The 25,356-nt window shown below is 43.6% G+C and overlaps 1 protein-coding gene and 1 long non-coding RNA gene across 2 annotated transcripts in view; one reads left to right on the top strand and one right to left on the bottom strand.

Moving 5' to 3' along the window:
* Nucleotides 1–2,762: 2,762 nt before the first annotated feature.
* LOC117061244 lies at nucleotides 2,763–6,117 on the bottom strand. Its single transcript, XR_004428055.1, has 3 exons — nucleotides 6,096–6,117; nucleotides 3,380–3,569; nucleotides 2,763–2,799 (listed from the first exon to the last, which is right to left on the bottom strand). It is a non-coding gene; the product is annotated as an uncharacterized LOC117061244 (long non-coding RNA).
* Nucleotides 6,118–6,528: 411 nt separating this feature from the next.
* Nucleotides 6,529–25,356, top strand: part of LOC117061100 (excitatory amino acid transporter 3-like) — a 32,788-nt gene continuing 13,960 nt past the window's right edge. Inside the window, exons 1-2 of the mRNA XM_033173787.1 lie at nucleotides 6,529–6,641; nucleotides 20,826–20,966. Coding sequence (XP_033029678.1) covers nucleotides 6,545–6,641; nucleotides 20,826–20,966 — 238 coding nt within the window. The 5' untranslated portion in view covers nucleotides 6,529–6,544. The remainder of the gene's footprint in view (nucleotides 6,642–20,825; nucleotides 20,967–25,356) is intronic.

The following is a 25,356-nucleotide window of genomic DNA, read 5'->3' on the forward strand; positions in this document are numbered from 1 at the left end:
CGGCTCAGGCGGTCGGATAACTCCATACCCTCCAACGTTTCTCCAATGAAAATAGGGAAATCCTAAGGAAAAGTGGGACATTCTAGGATCAAATCAGAAACTGGGATGGCTTCTCTAAATCAGGGACGTCACTGGAAAATAGGGACACATATAGGGTCTGCGTGAGCTCTACACCTGACTGAATAGGGACTGATATGCAAGGCATGCACTGAAAACAGATAGCAATCAGGAATAGAAAGCAACTCACAGTTAGGGATGAGGGAGAAATTTGGTTCAGAACACATTATAATGCAAACCTACCAGCTTCTGAAAATAATATGTGCAATGCAATTCTCCAAAAATGGGGCGGAGTTTTCAGAAATGCATATTTTAGGAATGTGTGCATAACAATGCAGATATTAGGAGAAACAGCATAGACATGTATTGGGCAAATTGCATACAAATTGTATATAATAGGAAAAATGTGCACTAAAATGCTGATTAATTTTGATTAGTTTTAAACAAGTAAACAGATGTGGCAAAATGCTAAATTGAACTTAAGATGCAGGAAATGAGAACCTGAGAGAAACTGAAATCCACATTATTGTATCTGCCTCATTTATTTCATCTGCTCTTTGCTCATTGCTAATCACTGTCTTATTCCTAGCAGTTAACAGCCAGCACATAGTGTTCACTTCCAGTTCATAGCATCTTCAAGATGTTTCCAGGACAAGAACTCGGAGAACAATGCATAGCAGACCTGTTTTCCCTTTTCCCCTGCTTATAAAGAGCACATTTCCAAAACTCAAGGTGTATTTTGTGATGCGGTTACCTTGTAGTACGTTTCCCCTTAAATGTTTGCACCCAGCAAGTCTTGGCCATGTCATACTGAACTAAGAAATTAAAAATGTCTGCAAAATTATCACCATTGGAAATTCTTTCAATTATTATGCAGCTAGAGACCCTTAGGAACATTGGTAGTTTTCTTATACCAAGTCAGACCGTCAGTTTCTCTAGCTCATTACTGTCTGTACTGAATGGAAGCAGCTGTCTCAGAAAGGAATCTTTCTCAATCCAACCACTAGATGCCACAGGCTTAAACTGGAACCTTCTGCATGCAATGTATTATTGATTGTTCCAGATGGATTTTTTTTTATTTTTCAAATATGGGTTCTGGAAATTCTGCTGCCAGGGCATGACAATTTATAATGCCAAGGCTGCATCCCCATAAGGGACAGCATTGCAGGGAGTTGGACTAGATGATCATCAGGGTCCCTTCCAACTCTACAATTCTATATTCTATGATTCTATTAAGAATGGCCAGAATCAGACCTTTCCCTGTTTACCTTCCGCTACAAAGGATTACTAATCCTCTGTTGTAATTTTGTAATTAAAATGTTATATTTTGCAATCTTTACTATTTTGCAATCTTTACTATTGGATAATTCCTGCAGACCTATCAGATTTTTCATATCTTATCTTAGATTCTATAATACAAAAGCAATGGCACCAGAGGCCTCCTGGACAATAAGTTCAAACTTATCCTAGATGAAGTGTGGGAACCCATCAGATATCAAGCAACGCCAGATTTAGGGCACCACAGCCAGTTGCCCTGCACAGGGCACTGAGCCAAGGGGACAAACAACAACAACAACTGTTTCTGCAATAATGTGATGTTTCAGTGAGTCTATTGAGAAGATCCATAAAAAAGCAACAGTACAAAAATGAATTATGTGGAATTAAGAAACATTTAGAGGAGGGTGCCAAATTTTGTCCTCTCTCAGGGCGCCATATTACCAAAGCCCACCCCTGCATCAAGCTTACCTGAGGAACAATCTACACAAGAACTTATACAGGCTTGCCATTTGTCACATGGTTACAACCAACCATGGGTAGATTCTGGATCTGCTAGAAAGCAAGGAGGAGTGAAAGTAAAGAACATTGTCTGCTGTTGCCATATATCCTCTTTTTCTGGGACACATCCTCTTTTTCATGGGTATGTAAAATGAGAGTCATCATAGTGATCCATAGTTAAAAGTAGAAGTCAACCAATGTGTCCTCTGTTTTGCTCTTCAAAATATGGCAACCCTAGGTGTGTCACTGGCCCAGTCAGTGCAAAAAAAAGTTTCAACAGCTATGCTACGTCTGAAAATACATCTGAAAATATCTGAGATAAATACATCTGAAAATATCTGAGATAAATTACTTTGTCATACGTGTAACTGCGTGACATTTTTTGTGTATATCAATGACGTGGTTTTTTATTATTACATTATACCCTCATAAAAATTAGATCTCGGCCCTGTATACCTGAAGCAGTGCCTCTACCCCTATTGTCCAGCCCGGACACTGAGATCCAGCTTCGAGGGCCTTCTGACGGTTCCCTCACTGTGAGAAGTGAAGTTACAAGGAACCAGGCAGAGGGCCTTCTCCACAGCGGCACCCACCCTGTGGAATGCCCATGTGTCAGATGTCAAGGAAATAAGCAACTATCTGACTTTTAGATGACATCTGAAGGCAGCTCTGTACAGGAAAGTTTCTAAAGTTTGATGTTTTATCGTGTGTTTATATTTTTTGGATGCTGCCCAGAGGAGCTGGGGCAATCCAGTCAGATGGGCAGGGTACAGTTTTGGGGGTTGAGATGTGAACAAGAAGTTGCAAGGCAACAGGCAGGAGAGAGGTTGTGACAACATCAGGGCTTTGGACAAACCCTCAAACCAGCCTGCAGAGCCAAGGGTCAACAGCATGGAGCTGAGTGCCTATAACAGCATCTAAAGGACAGTAGCAGAACAGAACGCCAGGCTGGATTCCAAGAAACTCCTGCAAGGCAAGAGGGAAGGGCACACAGACCTATGTAGGACTGCCTAGCTCTTGGTTAGGCAGTACCCCACACCCAGGACTGCAGTGTGTACATGGGCACCCACTCTTCGGCTGCCCATTAGAAAGACCAGAGCTCCTTCACTCAGTCACATTACCTGTGGTGTAGCTCAGCTGGGAGTGCCAAGGCTGGGGGGGGGAGAGGTCACAGGTCAAGCACTACATCTCTGGTTATCAAGCGATGATCTTATCATTTTTATAATCTTGAGAGCAGAATAATATTCTCCCTGCAGCTCACAGATTCCCCCCCCCCCTGACAGTGGTAATTCCAATGTACCGGTAATGTCCCCCCCCCCATGTGTATTCCTTTGGGGATTAATTCCTAAGGGTCTGTGCTTGAGGAAAATGTTGTGTTGGAAGTGAACTCTTGCAGAATAGGTACAAAGATCAAAAAGGGATTTAAAGGGGGGGGGAACACACCAAATAATAAAATATTGCTTTTTGTTTGCTGACCAAGTACAGTAGGTTCATTGCAGACATGATATAGATAGTTGCAAACGTTTTCCAAAATAGAATCTCTTACCATCATTTTCCATTATTGTGTTCATCTTTTAAATAACTTCAGCAGTTTTAGGAGTGATCCATCAGCCTGGGGTACCTTTAATTCTTTTTCATTTTATTGAGACATTTTTATTACAGATTTGTGTTTGGTTACCCATACAAAAACTACCAAACTGAATCTTCATCTAGGATGGGAGCCAATATCTGTCAACCTTTAATACAAAAAAACCCCTGTTTAATGACATTCAAATTAAACCATAAGAGGGAGATGATAACTAACCAAAAATGTTTATATTTTGCATTGCATTGTTTTTATTTCTTGTGTTTTGCCCGTTTCTAATATAACTATTTGTTAATTTCATTTTTTAAAGTTATTACTCCTTCCAAAGAGGCCAAGGTAGTGTCCATGAGGTTATCCCATTTTATCATAACAGCCTAATAAACTACTGAGAAGTGACTTCACAGCTAAACCTTAACTTGAACCCAGCCCACTACCCCCTGCAACACACTCTAAGATTTCCTTTCTCAGTTCCACCCGCAATATACATTCAGAATAGTATCGTATCACTTAAAACAGTCAAAGACTAGAATTTCCAGCATGTTTTAAGAATCAATCCCTCTTCCCTGGGAACAGTAGGTCTGTGTGGAGAATAGGGGGTCTTCTAACAATTCTCAGCACCCATAACAAACTACAGTTCCCAGGGTGTTTTGGGAGAAACCATGCCTGATGGAATTGATATGACAACTTGTGGACCTGGTTGCCAATTGAAAGGTTGATCAGAAATGAAATGAAATAAATAGTCTCTAACTACACAAACATAATGTTTATCCATCTGCATCTTTGTTCACTGTCAAATTGTTTGCTTCACAAGTTGGAAAGGTGTACGCTGTTGTTTTCCTTTATTTGTTTTTCTGCTTTCTTCCTTGTTTCTGCGGCGAGGGAGATGTGAAACAAAGCAGGTAAGCATTTTGTACATTGCTGCAAGTGCTTGGCTCATTCGCCTTTTTAAAACTGAAATTTGTAAATATTTCCAACAAGTTGAAAATAGCTAGGGGGCATACTGCAAGAGACTGATTTTTCGCAAAGTGGCTTGGGTTTATGTTAATTTACAAATGAAGAAGCCCTGGCCGTATGGTCATTGCAATGATTAACTCAGAGGGTGCCAACTTTTTTATTCTAAGGGGACATACAGATTTGTTTACTTGGCACATTGCGGAGAATGGGGATGAAGAACCTGAGGGATTGTGAATGTGGATTTGCCAAGAAACGACCACCAGTATCAAAATGACCTATTTACACTAAGCTGGACTTCAACATTTATTTGTGTTAACATGTCAAAAACAACAGAGTTTTTACTGACATGAAGAGATTGAGGAAATTGGAAAGGGTCTGGCATCTGCTACCTAAAGCAATTTCTCAAGATTGCTTTCAATGCTGACCCTGACTATATTGCCACCACAATCTCAAAGCATGAAACCAGAGTGTTGCTTGCTCACAAATGGTGTTCGACCCTTATCTGCCTTACAGATGTGAGGAGAAAAGTGGGATCAGGGAAGAAGCCTGTCTTTATTTATTTTGTATTCAGAATTGTATACTGCTTAATTGTACATTAAACCTCTTTAAGCAGTTATCTTGAGGGAGGTAGAGGAGCAAGGCATATAATATACCACATGTGGCATTGTGTGTGGCATAATGGCTAGTGTTGGACTATGACCTGGGAGTCCAGGGTTCAAATCCCTGCTCAGCCATGAAGCTCACTTGGGGACCTGGGGCCAGTCCTTGCCTCTCAGTCTATACTACCTCACAGGGTTGTTGTGAGGATGAAATGGCGAGCAGAAGAATCAAGTACTCCACCTGAAGCTGTTTAGGAGAAAAAGGTGGCATATAAATGTAGGGCGGGAATTCGTTTTCTTAGCCTTGTAAACCGCCTTGTGTATAGCAATATCGAAAGGTGGTGAGAAATGAAATGAGATATGAAGAGTGAACAAAACTAAGGGAGCACCGAAGAGAGGTGACCGAAATTTTTTTTTTCGCGCGCGCTTCTCTACTCTGAAATTCCCGCCTTTTCCGTTTCGTTTTTCAGAGCGGGGTCGCCCAAGAGTCGCGGGTGGCGATTCGCCTCAGAAACTGAGGAAGCCCCTCGCTCGCTTGCTCTCCCACCCGCTTGCTCGACTCGAACCCGGGAATGGGCACCCAGAACGAGATGCGCTGCTGCAACAGCGGCGGTCGAGGAAAGTCTCCCTGGCCGCCTATGCCCCGGCCATCATCCTCTCCCTCAGCTCACTCGCGGCTTCTTCGAAGCGCGCTTAGCGCAGAGCAGCAGCCGCGCCTTTTCGCGCCCGACGCGGGTCGCCCGAGCGCCTCACGAAAGGGCGCCGAAGCCGCACACACGAACACACACACACACACGAACACCGAGCCCCCGGCTCTTGAGCCACAGCCCTGTGGGCGGGGGGAGGCCAGCTTCGCCCCCCCCCCCGCGGCCCCTTTCATGGAGCATTTTTGTGGGTGCTGTTCGGGCACCCCCGGGGGGTGGGCAGGGAGTTGTTGGCACCTGTGGGCACCGAGGAGGAAGCGCAAGCGCCTCAGGGCCGTGTGGAGACTCTTTGAGAGTGAGGGAGCGAGAGCGCGCCGCCGCGCCTTGTGCCAGGTGTTTTGGATGCGCCTGGCAGAGACAGCGCGCGCCCTGCCCTCCCGCCACACACGCGCAGAGGCACCGCCGCTGCCGCCACCACACCTCTCCTCCTCCTCCTCCTCCTCCCCTCTTCCTCCTCCTCTCCGCCTGGCTATCTCGGAGCCGCAGAGCCAGGCAGACTCCGCCAGCAGCAGCAGCAGCAGCGTCGGCGACGAGAGGAGGAGGAGGAGAGAGACGCGAGAGACCCCGCAGCGTGACGAAGGCGCCCCGTCCTCCCTCTCTCTCTCTCTCCCTCCCTCCCCACGTGCCCGCGCGCGCGCGTTCCAGCGAAACCAGCAGCCGGCCGAACGCGAGCGAGCGAGCGAGAGCCGTTCTGCCGTTGAGGGAAAGACTCGCCGGCTCCTCTCTCTCTGTCGCCTCCGTCTCTTGCGCGCGTGTCTCTCTTGTCTCTCGCCCCGCAACGCAAACCGCCGGCCTCTTCTTCCTCCTCCTCCTCCTCCTCCTTCCCGAGCATCTTTTCTCTCCCACCACCATCACCACCAAGAGCCACCATGGCGAAGCAGATCGTCCGGAAAAGGGGCTTCAACTGCGGTCGCTTCATGAAGAAGAACTTGCTCCTCATGGCCACCATCGTCGCCGTGGTGCTGGGTGAGTTGGCGGGCAGGGAAGAAGAGGGGGAAGGAAGGAAGGAAAGAAGGAAGGAAGGAAGGAGGCAGGCAAGCGAAGGAAGCTGGAGCGTCGCGGGGGCGCGTGGAAACCTCTTTCATTAGGGGGTGGGAAAGGCAACTCTTCCCTTTGGAGGGAATCCTTGGCGGCTTCTCCGGGTCAAGTTTGCCTCCTTCCAGCCGTGTACAGTAGTATTCCTTAAGGTGGGGTTGTAAAGCAGGAAAATAGGGGGTGTCATGACAAGAAATAGTTCCACCTGCTTAACATTGAAGATATATACTGTATGTGAATACACACAGAGAGACGTGTATACACATATGAACAAAGAAGATTAGAGATAGATAGATAGATCAGTGTTTTTCAACCTTTTTTGGACAAAGGCACACTTGTTTTATGAAAAAAATCACAAGGCACACCACCATTAGAAAATGTTAGAAAAATTAACTCTGTGCCTATATTGACTATATATAAAGTAATTTTTCAATTTTTCCCACGGCACACCAGGCAACATCTCGCGGCACACTAGTGTGCCGCGGAACAGTGGTTGAAAAACACTGAGATAGACAGACAGACAAGGCTTTATTTCACCCTGGTCAAAGACCCAGCTTGGCACCCCCCAAGCGCATTTGCGTACAAACACACAGGTTGGGAGCCTCAATGGTGCCCCAGGGGGCTTCGCCCAGGTCAAAAAACCTGGCTACCCCCATAGCTACAGCTCTACACACACACACACACACACACACACACACACACACACCAAATGCTCAGCCACCATGGGTGAAATGTAACATTGTATTAAGAGCATCCTAGAAAGGTAACCCAGCTGGGATTGGTTCCAGGACTTATAAAGGACCCCTGCTATCATTTGGGCAGGATTGCAGTCTATCTATTCTAAGCTCTTTGCCAAACCCCCAGCTGAGCTTAATAATACCTAGTGTACACACACACACACACACACACACCCCTCGAATATCACATGATGAAGGTGTATAGGAGTTTCCCTCCGTGGAGATCCCTTTCCAAAAGAATGGATATCTCCCTGGAAACAGATGCAGATTTGTTCTTTGTGGGGTGAATGGAGGTTTCCTCAGCCCTGTTCAAATAAAGGAAAGAGCTAGCAGTGAGCAAATCTTTGCCACTGTGATGAAAATGGTAGCCTACTAATGTTTAAGCGTTGATCTGGCATTCATTGAGCATCTGTAGAATGCTGATAAAAGTAAAACACTGTGGCTCCTGAGTCGAAATACGTTTACTCAGGTGTAAGTCCCACTAAGTTCAACCAGACTTGGCAAGTATTTTAAGAAGTAAAGGAAACCTTAAGGAGAGCTGATTAGCAGCTTGCCCAGGTCTAGCCCCATTGCAGATCATTAAATCGTTCTTCATCTAAGCAATCATTGACTTGTCCTATACTAGTACCTGGCCCCGCATGATCCTAGTAATCTTGGAAAGGAGGCTCATTTCAGAAATGTTTCTTCCAAGTAAAGCTTAAAGATGAAGACCATTCTGTGAATGCTGCATTGGAGCTGTGTAACCTGATTTACATTATATTTACTTGCAAATAAACCCTGCTGAGTTCAAAGGTACTTGCTACTTGTCAAGTAGGTTTAGGATTGCAGGCAGGGAGAGCCTAACCACTTGTACTCAAATGTAGATGCTCTGTGTTTGTTTGTTTGTTTGTTTGTTTGTTTGTTTGTTTGATAAAAGTTATATACTGCTTGATTGTAGAAAAAAACTTCAAAGCAGTGTTAAATGGAACTCACACCCAAATAAATGTGAGAAGCACTACAGCCTCAGTTTCCCTTCCTTCCAGGAAGAATGAACCCCATTTTCTTTCTTAAATCTCCTAAGCCACCTCTAGTATGTGAAGTTATTTCTGTGTATTTTTTAAAAAAAACTAGAAACAGACAAGTATTTTTGTATATAAGCAGTACACTCTCACTCCAGCACGAATTACCTTGCTGTCAAAAAATATAAAGCACCCTTGATGATTGTTTCCAGACAGCATTTGTTAAATAATTCATTTCAGTAATCTCATTTACTTGACTGCATTCAGTTATTGGTGTTACTCTGGCTGTTAGAAGTGTAAATCACGCTTATCCAACCAGCACCATTCTCATGCAATATTAATATTTGTTAAATACCATCCATTCAGTGTATTTCATAATGATGTGGGCAAATTAATACTAGAGACAAACATGCCTCTTCCCTTTCCATTTCTCTCAATACTGGTTTCCCACAACCTAAATTATAGCCCTTAGTATTCCGCAAGTAAGTCATGTTGCCATAAAAAGACAAATAGCAGTGCTATTTTTCTTGAAGAAATTAAATCAATATAAATATTGTGAGCATATAAATTCCCTTTGAAGTCAGTTTGTTTACTTTAGTGTTACAATTATATCCCACAGTTATTTCCTCCCAAGTAGTCCAGTGGGTTACATTTCATCCTTACAACTTCATCCTCATTTCATCCTCACAGCAACTGTGTGTCAGGGGTCAGCAAACTTTTTCAGCAGGGGGCCAGTCCACTGTCCCTCTGATCTTGTGGGGGGCCGGGCTATATTTTTTTGGGGGGGAATGAATGAATTCCTATGTCCCACAAATAACCCAGAGATGCATTTTAAATAAAAGGACACATTCTACTCATGTAAAAACACCAGGCAAGCCCCACAAATAACCCAGAGATGCATTTTAAATAAAGCGACACATTCTACCCATGTAAAAACATGCTGATTCCTGGACTGTCCGCAGGCCGGATTTAGAAGGCAATTGGGCCTGATCCGGCCCCCGGGCCTTAGTTTGCCTACTCATGGGTTAGGCTGAGAGAGGGCAACTGGCCCAAGGTCATTCAGGGAGATTCATGGCTGACTGAGGATTTGAACTTTGGTCTCCTACATCCTAGTCTGATTGGGGATTTAGGGTGCAACTTTAACCCAAGATCCTCCAGTGTGTTAGGATGCAGCGGATCTCTGGGTCAGTCAGCTGAGGCTGCAGTGGTTTAAGTCCCCAACCCTAGCTTAGCTGGAGATGCACTAGTGCAAAATGCTCGTCTTGGCTCAGACCACGCTCAGCCAGCCGACCCAAAGCTGACTGGATCGAGGCTGGTATTAAGTCCCTAGGAAAGCATGTTGGGGACAGGAACAGGCAGGGAAGAGACTTCATAGGGATCCTAACTCTGTTCATCTCAATCATGTGGCCTAGCATCCGAGCAGAACTTATTCTAGCAAAAAAAAGGGGGGGGTGTAAGTCACACTCTTAATTACAGCTTGTTTAAGGCCATTATTTTAAACTCCCTCAAAACAGGGTTGGGCAGTCTCGCTTGGCAGTAGTCTTGCTCCCAAATGGGGTTTGGATCTGTCTTACCTTAGGCTGACTTAAATTAAGAAAGGGTAAGTAATCTGGCTTCCCATAGTTAGGATTGCTGCTTTAACCGTCAGAAATAGCAAAAGATGAGCCTTACAGTTTAGTGTACACTAGCTTAGAAATAAGGGCTTCATGGAACTACTTTTGAATGTGTCTAGGCTCTAGTTTCGCATATTCTCAGAACTGATCTAGAAAGGCAAAGGAGCATGCATCTGGACTGCGTATACATATTTAAAAGGTGAAGGTAAAGGGACCCCTGACAGTTAAGTCCAGTCGTGAACGACTCTGGGGTTGCGGCGCTCATTTCGCTTTACTTGCCGAGGGAGCCGACGTTTGCCCACAGACAGTTTTCCCGGGTCAGGTGACTAAGCAGCTTCTGGCGAAACCAGAGCAGCGCACGGAAACGCTGTTTACCTTCCTGCCGGAGCGGTACCTATTTATCTACTTGCACTTTGACGTGCTTTTGAACTGCTGGGTTGGTGGGAGCTCACCTCGCCACGGGGATTCGAACCGCCGACCTTCGGATCGGTAAGCCCTAGGCTCAGTGGTTTAGACCACAGCGCCACCCGCGTATGCACAGGACCAGTGCTAGGGTTTCTTGCGCCCTAGGCGAGACCACCTTCTGATGCCCCCCGCTGCCCGCCCCCGCCAAAGCCTGCTTTAGCGGGAGGTGGGGGTGGTGGAGAGGCAAGCAGCAGTTTCTCCGCTGTAGCGGAGAAGCTGCTTCTCACCCGCCCCACCCCCCGCCAAAGCCCGCTTTAGCGGGAGCCGGGGGGTGGTGTAGGGGGCAAGCAGCACCTCTCTGCTACAGCGGAGAAGCTGCTGCTAGCCCGTCCCGCCCAAACCTGGCCAGCGCCCCCTCCATTTTGGCGCCCTAGGCAATTGCTTAGTTCACCTTAATGGACGCGCCGGCCCTGCGTATACATATTTATTTGGCCAAAGATCCCATTGTACTTAATGCAGCTTATGCCCAAGTGAGGTACATAGGATTGTTTCCTTAGTATAATGCTGTGCAGCTTCATTTGGACGTGCATTCCATTGCGTTCAGCGGGTAAGTGTGTATAGGATTGCATGTGTGCATACTGAGCTGCAATATTGTGCTAAATGAATGGTATTTAATAGCTGGATTCATTTTATTTTCTGCTTATAGGCTTGTCGGGGGGGGGGAGGACCATAGCCACAATCCAGGCAATCTTTTAAGCACCCTTGATTTCAACTTGAGAGACTTCACATGCTTAAATATCCTGTAAAATCAAGATGACACACAAAAACCCACTTATTTGGCTGGGTTGTGCCCCTAGACTATGCAAATATGAGGAAAGTCCCTTACTCCCTTCTATTTCTTTGGATGCTTCAAAATGATCACATAGCGTACATTTCCCACTCTTAAACAATTTATGACAGCAAGCGAAAGCAACATCCCATGCCCTCTTCTGGTGCCATTGGATTGTCCTCTCCCCCACAACAGCATGGTAGTTTTAAATACTGTTTCGTATTTTATGAATGTGTTGAGCCACTTTGAGGAATTTGTTTCAATGAAGAACATAAATAGATAATGTTAAATCCATAAATTGCAGCAAAGGCTGCAGTACCTTTAACAGTTAGGCTGGAACCAAGCTACACCCTGCATGAAATACTCTTTTTTTAAAAGCATGTTTAAATTGGCTGTTCTTGTTTTAAAGAATAAGCCATTCTGAACAGGCAGCTTTAAAACAACAACAACACTGTGTATGTGTACACACACACAATGGAAAGGTAAAGGGACCCCTGACCGTTAGGTCCAGTCGCATACGACTCTGGGGTCACGGCGCTCATCTTGCTTTACTGGCCGAGGGAGCCAGCGTACAGCTTCCGGGTCATGTGGCCAGCATGACTAAGCCGCTTCTGGAAAACCAGAACAGCACACGGAAACGCCGTTTACCTTTCCTGCATTGAACTTGGTGATACTTCTAAGTGGACCTGTATAGGACCGTGGTATGGTATAAAAACTCCTTAGACAAATGCTCAGGTGTATGTTCTCAGGCCCTGATCTATTGTGTATCCTCTCCTTTTTCAGAGTAGATTGTTGAGGTCTCACACTTCAGGCAGGGCCGGATTTAGGTTTGATGAGGCCCTAAGCTACTGAAGGTAATGGGGCATGTCCAGCTGTCCTTTGTCAGCAACAAATTGTTGCGATTTTTGTGTTGAATATATGCTATATGGTAATTTATGGACCTAATAGGTATCTAAAGCCATTCGTACATAACAAAATAGTTATTTTCTCAGAGTAATTGTTGAATTGAAATACAATTAAGGAGAAGTTTTATTTTAGGGAGCAGACTAGCAGGTGAGGCCCATTACTTACATCATGGGAGCCTACACAACACAAACCACTGTTGCTGTATGTAGGTTTTATTTTATTTGTTTTTTATCTTATATTTTGGAAATGTACATCCAGGGTTTTTTTCCTTAAATTTTTGTGGGGGCCCTCAAGAGAGTGGGGCCCTAAGCTATAGCTTGTTTAGCTTATACGTAATCCGGCACTGACTTTAGGACACCTGTTGTGGGGAGAATTCGACTAGATCTTTTTGAGGGGAGAGGAGTGTCTCTGGAGTCATTTTTATATCATTTGACAAAGCAAGTCATCCATTGGACTCTGCATATGTGGCTCAGGATCTGAGCACAAGGGGTTTGAATACATCTTTTGTAAATTCTTATTCATTTTTCATTTGAACAACTCTTCCCTGTGCCATAGGACATACTGCTTCAGAATCTTCTCAGGTGACCTTGGAGGTTGCCGTTCGTTGCGTGTGAGGGTACACCTTGGGATGTTGGGATGAGTTTCATGATTATTTGGATCTTGGCTACAGTTCAGTTACTTTTCTGAGTTTTGTACATTCAGGATTTGATCCAGAAGGCAAATTCACACATGCAATGCTCATTTGTTGATCTCACCCACCGCTTTCATGCAGGGAGAAATTTAGAGATTTTAAATATACTTTTGACCATCATTTAAAATAATACATACAAATATAATCTACTGGCAAATTTGTTGTGTCTTCACTGATTGTTTGCAAGTTACCATACTTTGTTTCTAAAGCAGCTATATATTTCACATGGAAGTCATTTAAGTTTTATATTTTCCTAAAGAAATCTACTTTAGATAAGTAATGGTTGTGAAAAGATAACATTCTTTTTAAAAAAAAAAACATGTTGGTAAATTTTCCAGAAACTCATAGCATCAAATTTTAATGTATATAAACAATTTTATGTCCATACATTTGAATTCTAATAGATATTTTGAAGGAAGCATGAAGATCTATTAGAACTGAAATGTATGGACATCATAAAATTGTCTCAATTTAGCAAAGAATTGGGCAATTAAAGGCAAAAATTGTGGGTATGGGTTAATGAAGAATAGTCTGGGTATGAAAATAGCTTTTCCATATAGCATTATATTAAGATCAATATGTACTGCTATACTTCAGTACTTCAGAACATTGTTAAGGATAACTGCTATGCTTAGTGTATTTTTGGTATTTCGGATGATAAAGCGTGTCATACTTCAAAGAAAGCAGTTTAATTGCTTTTTTGGTACAAGGACATGCCCTTCTGTGCAATGTTAATTTTTTTTGGGGGGGGGGGAATATATGACAACATTTCAATTGGAAACCTTTTCATAGCTGAAAGTGTACTAATCACACTTTTTTCAAGGTAAATTATAAAATACAATTGCATCCTTTTTAGTTCAATCAACAATATGGCATAGGAGGAAAATGCTATTTGATGTTTGGGGACTTAATTTGCTTAAGAATCTTTAAAATAATAATTTAATTATTTTAAAGATAAAAGAAAAGAAAAGAATGCGTCTGTGGAACCTTTCAAAACTTTTGCAACCAAGCTTTGAGTAAGCAGTACTGCAGTAGCTGAACTATATATAACTAATAGACATAATATACTGTGAACTGTATAACTATGATTCAGCTTCTTCTTTGTCTTGATGGAATGTTTCCCCATTAAGAGTCAGGGGCAAAGCTTAACTTTTGTCTACAATGACTGCACCAAGCTAGCAGTGTTGGTCAGTGGAATGGAAGAAAGGAAGTAAACATCTGCTCTGGCAGCTCCAAACATCCATTAGTCTTGACCAGGTATAGGCAAACTCGGCCCTCCAGATGTTTTGGGACTACAATTCCCATCATCCTTGACCACTGGTCTGTTAGCTAGGGATGATGGGCGCTGTAGTCTGGAGGGCCGAGTTTGCCTATGCCTGGTCTTGACATTAAGTACAGTGCTGATGTGAAGATTTCACATTGGTTGAAACCAAGAAATTGCAACTCCATTGCAAATTCTACAGTGGTACCTCAGGTTACATATGCTTCAGGTTACATATGCTTCAGGTTACATATGCTTCAGGTTACAAACTCCGCTAACACAGAAATAACGTTTCAGGTAAAGAACTTTGCTTCAGGATAAGAACAGAATTTGTGCTCTGGTGGGGCAGCAGGAGGCCCCACTAGCTAAAGTGGTGCTTCAGATTAAGAACAGTTTCAGGTTAAGAACGGACCTCCAGAACGAATTAAGTACTTAACCCGAGGTACCACTGTACTTCCATGCGAGCCCTCTCTTTGCAGATTGAGCAATTGCATAATGTTCATGAATTGGTGCAGGTGTTATAGGAACTACTACTACACTCATGAGTGGTAGAGTCATAAGTAGAGGTAGGGAAGGAATTCAATTCAGTTTGCATTTAAAGGGGAACCTACCTAACTTGCACGATCTCGGGGAAAAACATTTGGACAGAAATACAAGACTTGCACCTCTCCAAATTTTGCATTCCAGCTCTCCAGCCAAGCAATGTTAACAAAATTGCATAAACTAGGGTAAAGTGTGCATAAGGTGAATATATTGGGCGAAATCGCTTTGCAAAATTTGTACATTAGGAGAAATTGCATACAAGCATGTGTATATCAGAAGAAATTCACACTAAGAATGTTTTTAATCTTGTGTTTTATCTTGTCTTTTATTCTGTGAACCACCCTGGGATCTCTTGATGAAGGATGGTATATAAATTTAACCAATAAATATATAAGATATCCGTGAATTTCTGTGTGGCAATGTGGAAAACATCAGACTGGAAAAATGGGAAATGGAGAGAAACCAAAATGGGTAGATCCATCCATTCCTGGTCTCTCACACACTGAGGAAGAGGGTGGAAGAATGGCTGCTGGCCTTGCCCTCTCCACATGGATTGCAAGTTGAAAGACGTGGTGTTAGCATAATCTGATTTCCCAGATTCCTTGTAAATAATAATAATAATAATAATAATAATAATAATAATAATAATAATATGCAGCCCATCTGACTGGGCACCCCAGCCGCTTAGGGCAGCTCCCAACAAAATATTAAAAACACAACAAAACATCAAACATTAAAAACTTCCCTATACAGGGCTGCCTTCAGGTGTCTTCTAAAAGTCAATTAATTGTTTATTTCCTTTGGCATCCGATGGGAGGGCATTCCACAGAAGCAAAAGTTGCTAGATTGACACTATTTGTTCTTGACCTCCCATACATTAAGGATGCCGTTTTTTAAAGATTGCAGTATTCTTTTTCTGCACAGTATGTGATCTCATTTAGTCTTCCAGCGCATTATAACATTTTCCTCCTCTTTGAGACACTGTTGATTAAACTAGGGCTGAAGCAGGGAGAGAAGGGAAGGAAGGAAATGTGTTTTGATTTTTAACCCTTAAAAGTGTGGGTGCACTCTGGCTTTGAAAGGCCCAGCAACTTCATAAAAACTGCACAGGACACCCTGCATGCATAGAGGGGTGAGGTTATACCCACTGGTTAGGCTCCCACATGCATGCCACCTTCGTTCCCTAGTCTCTGCATTCTTCACCATTGTGATTGACCATGCATTCAAGCAGATGTACAAACATAGGAAGCATCTTAATTGTCCCAGGATTCCCCCCTTGCCTGGAGGATCCTAACGGACAGCTAGGGTGTGTGTCCAGCACACATCCTAGCATACAGGGATGTGGCCAGTAGGAATAATTATTCTGCCCCCTTACACAGGGCCGGATTTAGGTTTGATGAGTCCCTAAGCTACTGAAGGTAATGGGACCCTTTATATGTCCAGCTGTCCTTTGTCAACAACAAATTGTTGCTGGTTTTTGTGTTGAATATATGCTATATGGTAATTTATGGGCCTAATAGTTATCTAAAGCCATTTGCACATAACAAAATATGTATTTTATCAAAGTAATTGTCCATGCAGAATATAGGCACCCTATCTATAGAAATGAGCAAACCAATGATATTTTATGGAGCGGGCTAGCAGGTGGGGCTCATTGCTTACATCATAGGAGCCTACACAAACAAACCACTGTTGCTGTATGTAGGTTTTATTTTATTTGGTTTTTTTATCTTACCAGTATATTTTGGAAATGTACATCCAGGTTTTTTTTTTCTTTACATTTTTTGGGAGCCCCCAAGAAAGTGGGGCCCCAAGCTATAGCTTGTTTAGCTTATACGTAAATCTGGCACTGCCCTTACGCATTTGTGGAGGCATGTATGAACCTTTCAACAGGCATTATCCAGTGAGTTTCTATAGCGTTTGAGCAACCACACTCCACAGAGTATTCTGAATAGCATTAGTCCTACAGTGGTACTTGGAAGATGCAACATCCCTGAAACTGAAGTGCTTCTTTGGAGGATGTCTTGACAGCTGTGCATTTGTTTTGCTATAAACTGCTAATATAGAAAAAGCCCCCAAAATGGCTGTAATGGCATTTGAAAATGGATCAGTCAAGAGCAGTGCAGGTGCAGGATTTATTTATTTTTTGAAAAGAATCTGTTATAGAAAGGTTTTAGATTTAACAAAACAAATCCCCATCCGTAATTGTGAGAATTTAATTCCACAAACAAACTGAGCTCTAATTTTATTTGTACATCTATGGGTAATATATATTCATTACTCGCCAAGGGCAGTAATTTTCCAGAACAGGAAGCCCTTAACGCCAGAATTCCCAGATGGGTTCCCTCCATACATTTATAAAACTGATGGTCGCCATAAGAACCATTATGACAGACAAAACACAGCACAGAGAAGCCGCCTCCAGCTCAAGAATCACAGGCACATGGTGTCAGTGTGCTGAAAAACAGAGATGACTGGAGTATAAAGCACAGAAGCAATGCCTTGCTTTAGAGACAAATAGGGACAGAAATCATGGGATTCCATAGTAAAGTCCTAATAATTTCATATGCTGTGCAATGCCCAGAACCTTTTAAATGGTTGTTGATAAATATAGTGGTTAATATCATCACCCATTACTTTGTTGTTGTTGTTGTTCAGTCGTTCAGTCGTGTCCGACTCTTCGTGACCCCATGGACCAGAGCACGCCAGGCACACCTATCCTTTCGCAGTTTGGCCAAACTCACCCATTACTATCAACCATCAAAAGAGAGTCACTTTTGAGTATAGTATGCTGCAGGCAGTGGTGATGATAACAACAACAACAACAACAACAACAACAATTTGAATAATAAAATGTAGGGGGGCCTTCCAACCTACCACAAGTAGGAGAGAAGAGAAGTATAACATTGCTTCTTCTCCATCCTCATCCAACATCCAGGGCGGTCAAACCTCTCAGACCAAGTGGGCCACAGTAGTACTTTGACGCAGAATCCACAGGCCACTAGGGTTGCCATATTTCAAAAAGTAAAAAAAACCCAGGACACCCCGAATGTTGTTGAGCCAAAAACGCCAAAAAGACGAGCTGAAGTTTCCAAACCATCTTCAGAGGCAGCCCTACGTATAACACGTTTCAGTAATCCAACCTAGAGGTTACCAGAGCACAGGCGACATAAGGTGGGCTATCCCTGTCCAGATAAGGGTGCAGCTGGGCCATGTATGGTTGCCATATTGAAAAAGAAAAAATCAGGCTCAAAATTGTTGAGCTTTTTTCCCCCAGGGCTGCCTTATCCTCCTCACCTGCCTGCTGATCGCCACAACCCCACATGAATCATCATAATCCTGCATTCTCCAGCAGCTGCCACTCCTGCTGTCGATCATTAACTGCAGCAGTGATCCTGGACGTTGGGACTCCTTTTGCAGCTAGTGATGCTTCTTTGATACTTAGCAAGGGCCCCCCAAAAGGCATTGAGGGCCGCATGCAACCCATGGGCTAAATTATCCTAAATCAAGCAGAAGTGTACCCACCTCTTTTCATTTGTAGAGTCTGCATTCTTACAAGTTCTTGCCACTTCTGTTACTGGGCTAATGGGTTAGTTGTTTACTGACAGCTGTATTCCCCGGGGTCAGCAGCGAAGGAAGCCGCTCGGGTGCCTGGGGTGGCACGCCCAGGGGCAGTGCGAGCCGCCCATAGGGACGGGGTGAGCTGCCCATAGGGGTGGGGCGCACCACAGGGCCTCCAGAGTCTGCCTGCCTCGTCCCACTCAGCTGCCCTACAGCTGGGGGGGGGGAGGCAGCGGGCGGACCCAAACCACCGCGTCTCTCCCAGGAGAGATGCATGGCTCAGGCGTGCTGCAGGCCCCGCAGTGAGTGCCGCCCGGCATTTTGTCACCCCCCTCAGTGGTGACACCCAGGGAGCCACACACCCACCAAACCCACCTTCCTCCAACCCGCCTGGGGTGTCTTCACTACAGATTTAAACGAGCTTATAAAGGTGAAACTCGAAAAATTAGAATATCGTGGAAAAGTCCATTTATGTAAGCAATTGTTTTCATTAGCTACTGGAGTTTAATATATGAGATAGACTCATGACATGCAAAGTGAGATATGTCAAGCCTTTGTTTGTTATAATTGTGATGATTATGGTGTACAGCTGATGAGAACCCCAAAGTTGAAATTGTTAGTTTGGGGTTCTCATCAACTGTACGCCATAATCATCACAATTATAACCAATAAAGGCTTGACATATCTCGCTTTGCATGTCATGAGTCTATCTCTTATATTAGTTTCACCTTTTAAGTTGAATTACTGAAAGAAATGAACCTTTCCACGATATTCTAATTTTTCAAGTTTCACCTGTATATCCACTCTCCAGCTACAGGAGAGCTTTGCATCTGCTGCACATCACAGTCTCCATTTAAACAAAGCCTATACTCCAAGAGATCAGGCCTAAACCCCACAACAACAAATATAATAAAAAGTTCTAAGAAGTTTACATAAAAACCATTAAAAAACAATGATTTTCAGTTTTTAAAAATCCTAAAGACTAGAACAAACTGTGTACCACAAATGAAACGGAGCAATGTAAATAATTTGGTTAAAAGTGTTTTCACAAGGTAGAATGTTTGAAAACTACCATACTATGCCATGTGAGAGATAATGTGCCTATAACTATGCTAAGAGCAATAAACAGAAGATAAAATCCACTCTAGAATAAGAGAAACTCCTTGTGTGAATGTTATTTTCACTCAAAATATCATTAAGTGTTTTCATGTTTCAACATTATGTTTTTAATGTTGCATTCCTTTTCCTGGGCTGACTGCGAGCGCTTATAAAACAGGGTGAACTCAACTTTAGGAATGAATTTGTACGTAGAAAACCTGGTTAACATATGACCAACTATTCCAAAAGGTTTATTATGAAACCACCATCCAGCATGCATTCATATACATTTGTTTCCTTTAGTTACATGTACAAATACAACAACAACAACAACAATTTGAAATTTACTATGTGCAGACCAGACATTCTGAGTAAAGTATGATAGTCTGGGAATGTAAGGAGAGGATTCAGTTTCTTCCTGCTGTGATACTGAGCAAGATAAATCGCACAGAATGTCACCGCACACTAGACCACTTCCTTAAACAACTGAGATGCTTTATGTTGCCTCCTTTTCATCATATAGCATAACGTACTTCATTAAAACAAAATAAATTTAGCATGTTAATGAGGAAAGAGCGCAGAAAGAAGAATGTGTCTTTCTTTATCAAAGACAGATGACAGATGGTTTTCATCTGGAAGCTTCACATTTGAGCTGAAACATTCTTGAGAAAATGTGTCTCCAGAACAAAAGCATAGAGAATCGAAGCCCTACTCATTTCCATTTCCTTTATATTTTTGTGTATATAAGCAGACTGCTCCGTTTCCAAACTTTATGTTGCATTAGGTAAAGGTAAAGGTACCCCTGACCATTAGGTCCATTTGCGGACGACTCTGGGGTTGCGGCGCTCATCTCGCTTTACTGGCCCAAGGGAGCCGGCGTACAGCTTCTGGGTCATGTGGCCAGCATGACTAAGCCACTCCTGGCGGAACAAAGCAGCGCACGGAAACGCCGTTTACCTTCCCACCGTAGCTGTACCTATTTATCTACTTGCACTTTGACGTGCTTCTGAACTGTTAGGTGTGCAGGAGCTGGGACCAAACAACAGGAGCTCACCCCATTGCAAGGATTCGAACTGCTGACCTTCCGATCGGCAAGCCCTAGGCTCTGTGGTTTAGACCACAGCTCCACCCGCGTCCCTTTTATATTGCATAGACACACGCAGAAAACACATTTGAGGGTTGGAACAATGGGGCAGCATGAGGAGATGCTGGTGGTTTCAAACCATGGGATTGGTGGCTAGGTGAGCATGCTCCAAGATTAGGCATGGGTCCATAGTTGAGTTGCCTCACTTGTCCGTACACCTGAAGGAACCTTCTGCCATCTTTGAATAACATACATGTGAAGAACATACCTTTCCAGCATTGTAATAATTTGCTTTATGCTGACTAAAATTATATTCAAAACATGATTTCATTCCTTCCCCTCCCCCCGAATACTAAATCTAGTTTTGTATTTCACTCTTACCTCCTTAGGTATTGGATTGGGTGTTACTGTTAGGGAATATGGAAATCTCTCCAATCTGGATAAATATTACTTCGCCTTTCCGGGAGAAATTCTGATGAGGATGCTCAAGCTAATCATATTGCCATTAATTATATCAAGTATGATAACAGGTAAGACCAATATATATATGTTCTTATTTCTGTAAATAAAATCTTGTTTGGTTAAAAAAATAGCATTAAGCATTTAAAACTTACTCCCATGACTTTCAAACGTAACATTTCTAAAGTCTTACACTGATGATATTTTAAGAATATAATGTAATAATAATTTATTATTTATACTTCACCCATCTGGCTGGGTTTCCCTAGCCACCCTGGGTGGCTCCCAACAGACTTTTAAAAACACAATAAAACATCAACATTAAAAACTTTCCTGTACAGGGCTGCCTTCATGTGTCTTCTAAAAGTCAGATAGTTGTTTATCTCCTTGACATCTGGTGGGAGGGCATTCCACAGGGCGGGCGCCACCACCAAGAAGGCCCTCTGCCATGTTCCCTGCAATATCAAAGCATTTCCTTCACCTCCTATTTCTAGATTATTGTTCCTTAACAATAGGAAGCTCAAACTGTGAAGTTTACACAACTGTAGAGCCAGGGGCATAGGGAGCTACCTTGCCGCCCGGGGTGGCAAACACGGGGGCACCCCCCGGGGGCGGGGCGCTGCTCCCTAGCGCGCGCGCTGTGACGTCACGGCATGAGCGCAGCATCCCGGGTGGACTGGGCATGTGCGGACATGCACAGTCCAGCCAAGATGGCGGGCATGAGTGGCTGGCAGCGGCACCCTTCCGACTGTGTTGTGGCATGGCAAGTTTTAAGGCTGCAGCGCGTGAACAACAGCTGTGCTGCTGTTCACGCGCTGCAGCCTTAAAACTTGCCGTGCCTCACGCGTGCCGGCGGCGCCGATCGTGGGGGCGGGACGCCGCCCTGAGTGTCACCCTCTAGGGCGGTACCCCCTCTAGGGCGGTTTTCTCAGCTCAGGGTTTTTCCTGGCATCACAGGAGGGCTCTTGTCTTTTGCCAGTTGCAGGCAGCTGCTTCACCAACTGCAACCACTTCTCAACAGGGATAGCCTAACCATGCTCTTATAACCTCCCAAATTGGATTGCTGGGGGTGAGGGGAGGAGTACCTAATTCCCTATATCAATTTGCCCATCCTCTAAAATCATCTTATGAGATCCTCCTTCATGCAAACTCCCTGCCAGAGGTGGGGTGGTCAGAGAGAGGACCTTGTCAGACATGGACCCCCCGTTATAGAAAACCCTCCGAAGGAGACACACCAGTGCTGTTTCCTTGTATGTACCAGGCAAAACTCTGGTTTTGCTTCTGGAAGAAAGAGCTGGGAGTGTTTTGTCTTCCAAGCGGAAAACAAATGTCTTGTGTTGTTTCAGAGTAACAAACCTTTGAGAAGTGAATACATTTTAGCGCTCCAGTAGTCAGAAGGCATGAATTAAAAGCAAATAATCCAGTAAGCTTAAAGAACCATCCTATTAAGGCACAAGACAGCATAGCCTAAATGCTAGTGCCTTGTGATGACCAGCATACATCCCAAACTGTACCCTGGCATGTCCCCCTTTTGTCCCTAATGACGCTGAAGTTCTTCATTAGAACTGTGGGAAGAGGGAATCTAGTACAGTCATATCTTGGTTTCCGAACACCTTAGTTCTTGAATGTTTTGGCTCCTGAACGCTGCAAACCTGGAAGTGACGATTCCGGTTTGTGAACTATTTTTGGAAGCTGAATGTCTGACGAGGCTTCTGTGGCTTCCGATTGGCTGCAAGAGCATCCTGCAGCCAATCAGAAGCCGCGCTTTGGTTTCCGAACGTTTCAGAAGTTGAATGGACTTCCGGAACAGATTCCATTTGATTTCCAAGGTATGACTGTACTAGATCTCACTCTCTGAAGCTGGAAACACTCCTTCCCAGGGACCATCGGATTACAGCCCAGAAAGCAAAAACAAAAATGTATGCCATATTAATTGTACATGAAGTGAACATCCAAAAATATTTAAACTTTTTTTAATGGAGGGGGGGACCTAAGCAAAGGTGCACTTAACATCATTTAAATGTTTTATTCACAGAAATCCCAAGTTTTGCTTGTTTTTTTTTAAAAAAATTGATACTTGTAAATATTTTAAGATATGACAACTCAGGAATGTACACTTTTGGTTTACTATATTACACTTCAGGTGGGGAAATTAAGAAGCTGGAAATTGCTGACATGTTAGTTTTTGAGAACCTGAAGAGCTGTATACACAAATAAGTGTGCTTCTACAGATAATCATCATCTGAAAAAGTTACTTAAAGATTTGATGTTGGAACCGGCTAGTACTGTATTGTATCCATTTCAGTTGTCTAGTCCCAGCAACATCTGCAGTGCACCCTGCTAGATACTCTACAAGAAAGTAGTTGTGGCTTTACGGTGTGAGATATCTGAGATGTCTTAGTAGTAAATAGGTGGAAGTTTGCATATTCTGAATTATTAAAATGTTACAAGGAAAGGAAGAAAAGTGTTCTGATCATTGGTGTGAAGTGGAAGGAAATGACTATGACGAAGGGCAAACAGGACAAAGACTGGTACTAAATGGAGTACCGTACCTTCAGGCCGAGGGAGCCGGCGTTTGTCCGCAGACAGCTTTCTTGGTCATGTGGCTAGCATAACTAAACCGCTACTGGCGCACGGAGGACCGTGACGAGTGCCAGAACACACGGAAACAGCGTTACCTTCCTGCCACAGCGGTACCTATTTATATACTTGCACTGGCATGCTTTCAAACTGCTAGGTTGGCAGAAGCTGGGACAGAGCAACGGGAGCTCACCCCATCGCACGGATTCGAACCGCCAACCTTCCGATCAGCAAGCCCAAGAGGCTCAGTGGTTTAGACCACAGCCGCCACCCATGTCCCTCTAATTCAGAACTTAACAATCATAGAATCACAAAACTGTAGAGTTGGGAGAGACCCTGAGGATCATCAAGTCCAACCCTCTGCAATTCAGGAATCACAACTAAAGAATCCTTGACAGATGGCCATCCAAACTCTGTTTAAAAGCTTCCAGTGAAGAAGATCTCGTCCACCACTTTCTGAGGTAGTCCGTTCCACTGCCAAAACAGTTCTTAACCACCAGAAAGTTCTTCCTAATGTTTAGTCAGAATCTCCTTTCTTGCCATTTGAATCCATTGGTTCAGGTCCTACCTTCTGATGCAGCAGAAACAAGCTTGCTCCATTTTTCATATGAGAGCCCTTCAGCCATTTGAAAATAACAGACCCTTATTTAGTCTTGGTGGCCCTTGATCTGGACACTAGACTTCAGTTGATGCAGTCCAGAATGCATTAGCTTTGTTTTTTGGTGCTGCATCACACTGTTTACTCATGTTAAGCTTGTGGTGTACTAAGACCCTTAGATCCTTTTATATGCACTACTATCAAGCCGGGTGCCCCCACAAATCCTTCTGTTTAAGTCAAGATTCCCTCTTGTTCTGACAGTCATCAGATGAGAGTTAAGGGAGGAAATGGGCCATGCTTCAGCTAGGCTGCATTAGGCTCTTGAATCATAGAAGATATGTGTAAATCCTCACAATCTTCTGGGAAAGACAGTGATTGTCTTTGTCTGAAATTTGCAAAGGTGGTTGTGATGCAGTTTTCAAAGAGATGGTAATGTGAATGTTTCTGTAATGTAGGCAAACTAGAATTTCCCCCCTCTAATTAGGTTATGTGAGTTGATGAGTTGCACACCAATGCATCCTAGTTTGTGTGCAGGCTGCTTTTGAATTCCAGATCATCCACATCATTCTGCTGACACATTCACAAAGCTCAACCAACATTATACGTAGCAACCTACTTTCCCGAACTGTACACTGAGTGGTTGTGTGAATCGGTTCTTAATGCACGTGCTCTTCGAGCAGAGCTCATTTTAAAGCTTGATTGAGCTATGGTCAAGTAGTAACCACACTCTTCAATAATGTGGCATGTGTGCTTGAGGTCATGTATTTTGTCTCTGCAGTCTATATCTCGTGCAAGCACAACAACCACCTATTGTCTGTCTCGGGAACTGGCCAAGTAGCAGTATGAAATCAATCTCTGTAGAGAGGGATTTATGGTTTGATCATCAAATAGAGCAGTGTGGCACAGGCAGTTTAAAACAGGCCAGGCTTTTGCTGATCCTCTTTAATGACCAATTTATTGTGTGGGCTAAATGGAATGGAGGAAGAAATAGATTCCTGTCAGTTACCCTCTAATAGCTAGGTGACTTGTTCGGGCCTTGCTAGAAAGCTCTGAGAAAGGGAGGAGAAGTACTGCTGATTCACACTCAGTGATGGACTTTCAGATTTCATCAGTGGCTAATTTCTGAAAGAGAGCTGCTTTGAGTTCAAGCCTGCCTGAAAGTCACACACTTTGATCTTCTCCCTAATATCAGGTGTTTTGAGGGACTAACGCTGGTCACACTGTACAGAGAATGAACTCTCACATGTGCAGAGGCACGCATATCTTATTATCTCGCAACATCA

The sequence above is a fragment of the Lacerta agilis genome, chromosome 16, assembly GCF_009819535.1.
Source record: "Lacerta agilis isolate rLacAgi1 chromosome 16, rLacAgi1.pri, whole genome shotgun sequence".
NCBI lineage: Eukaryota > Metazoa > Chordata > Lepidosauria > Squamata > Lacertidae > Lacerta > Lacerta agilis.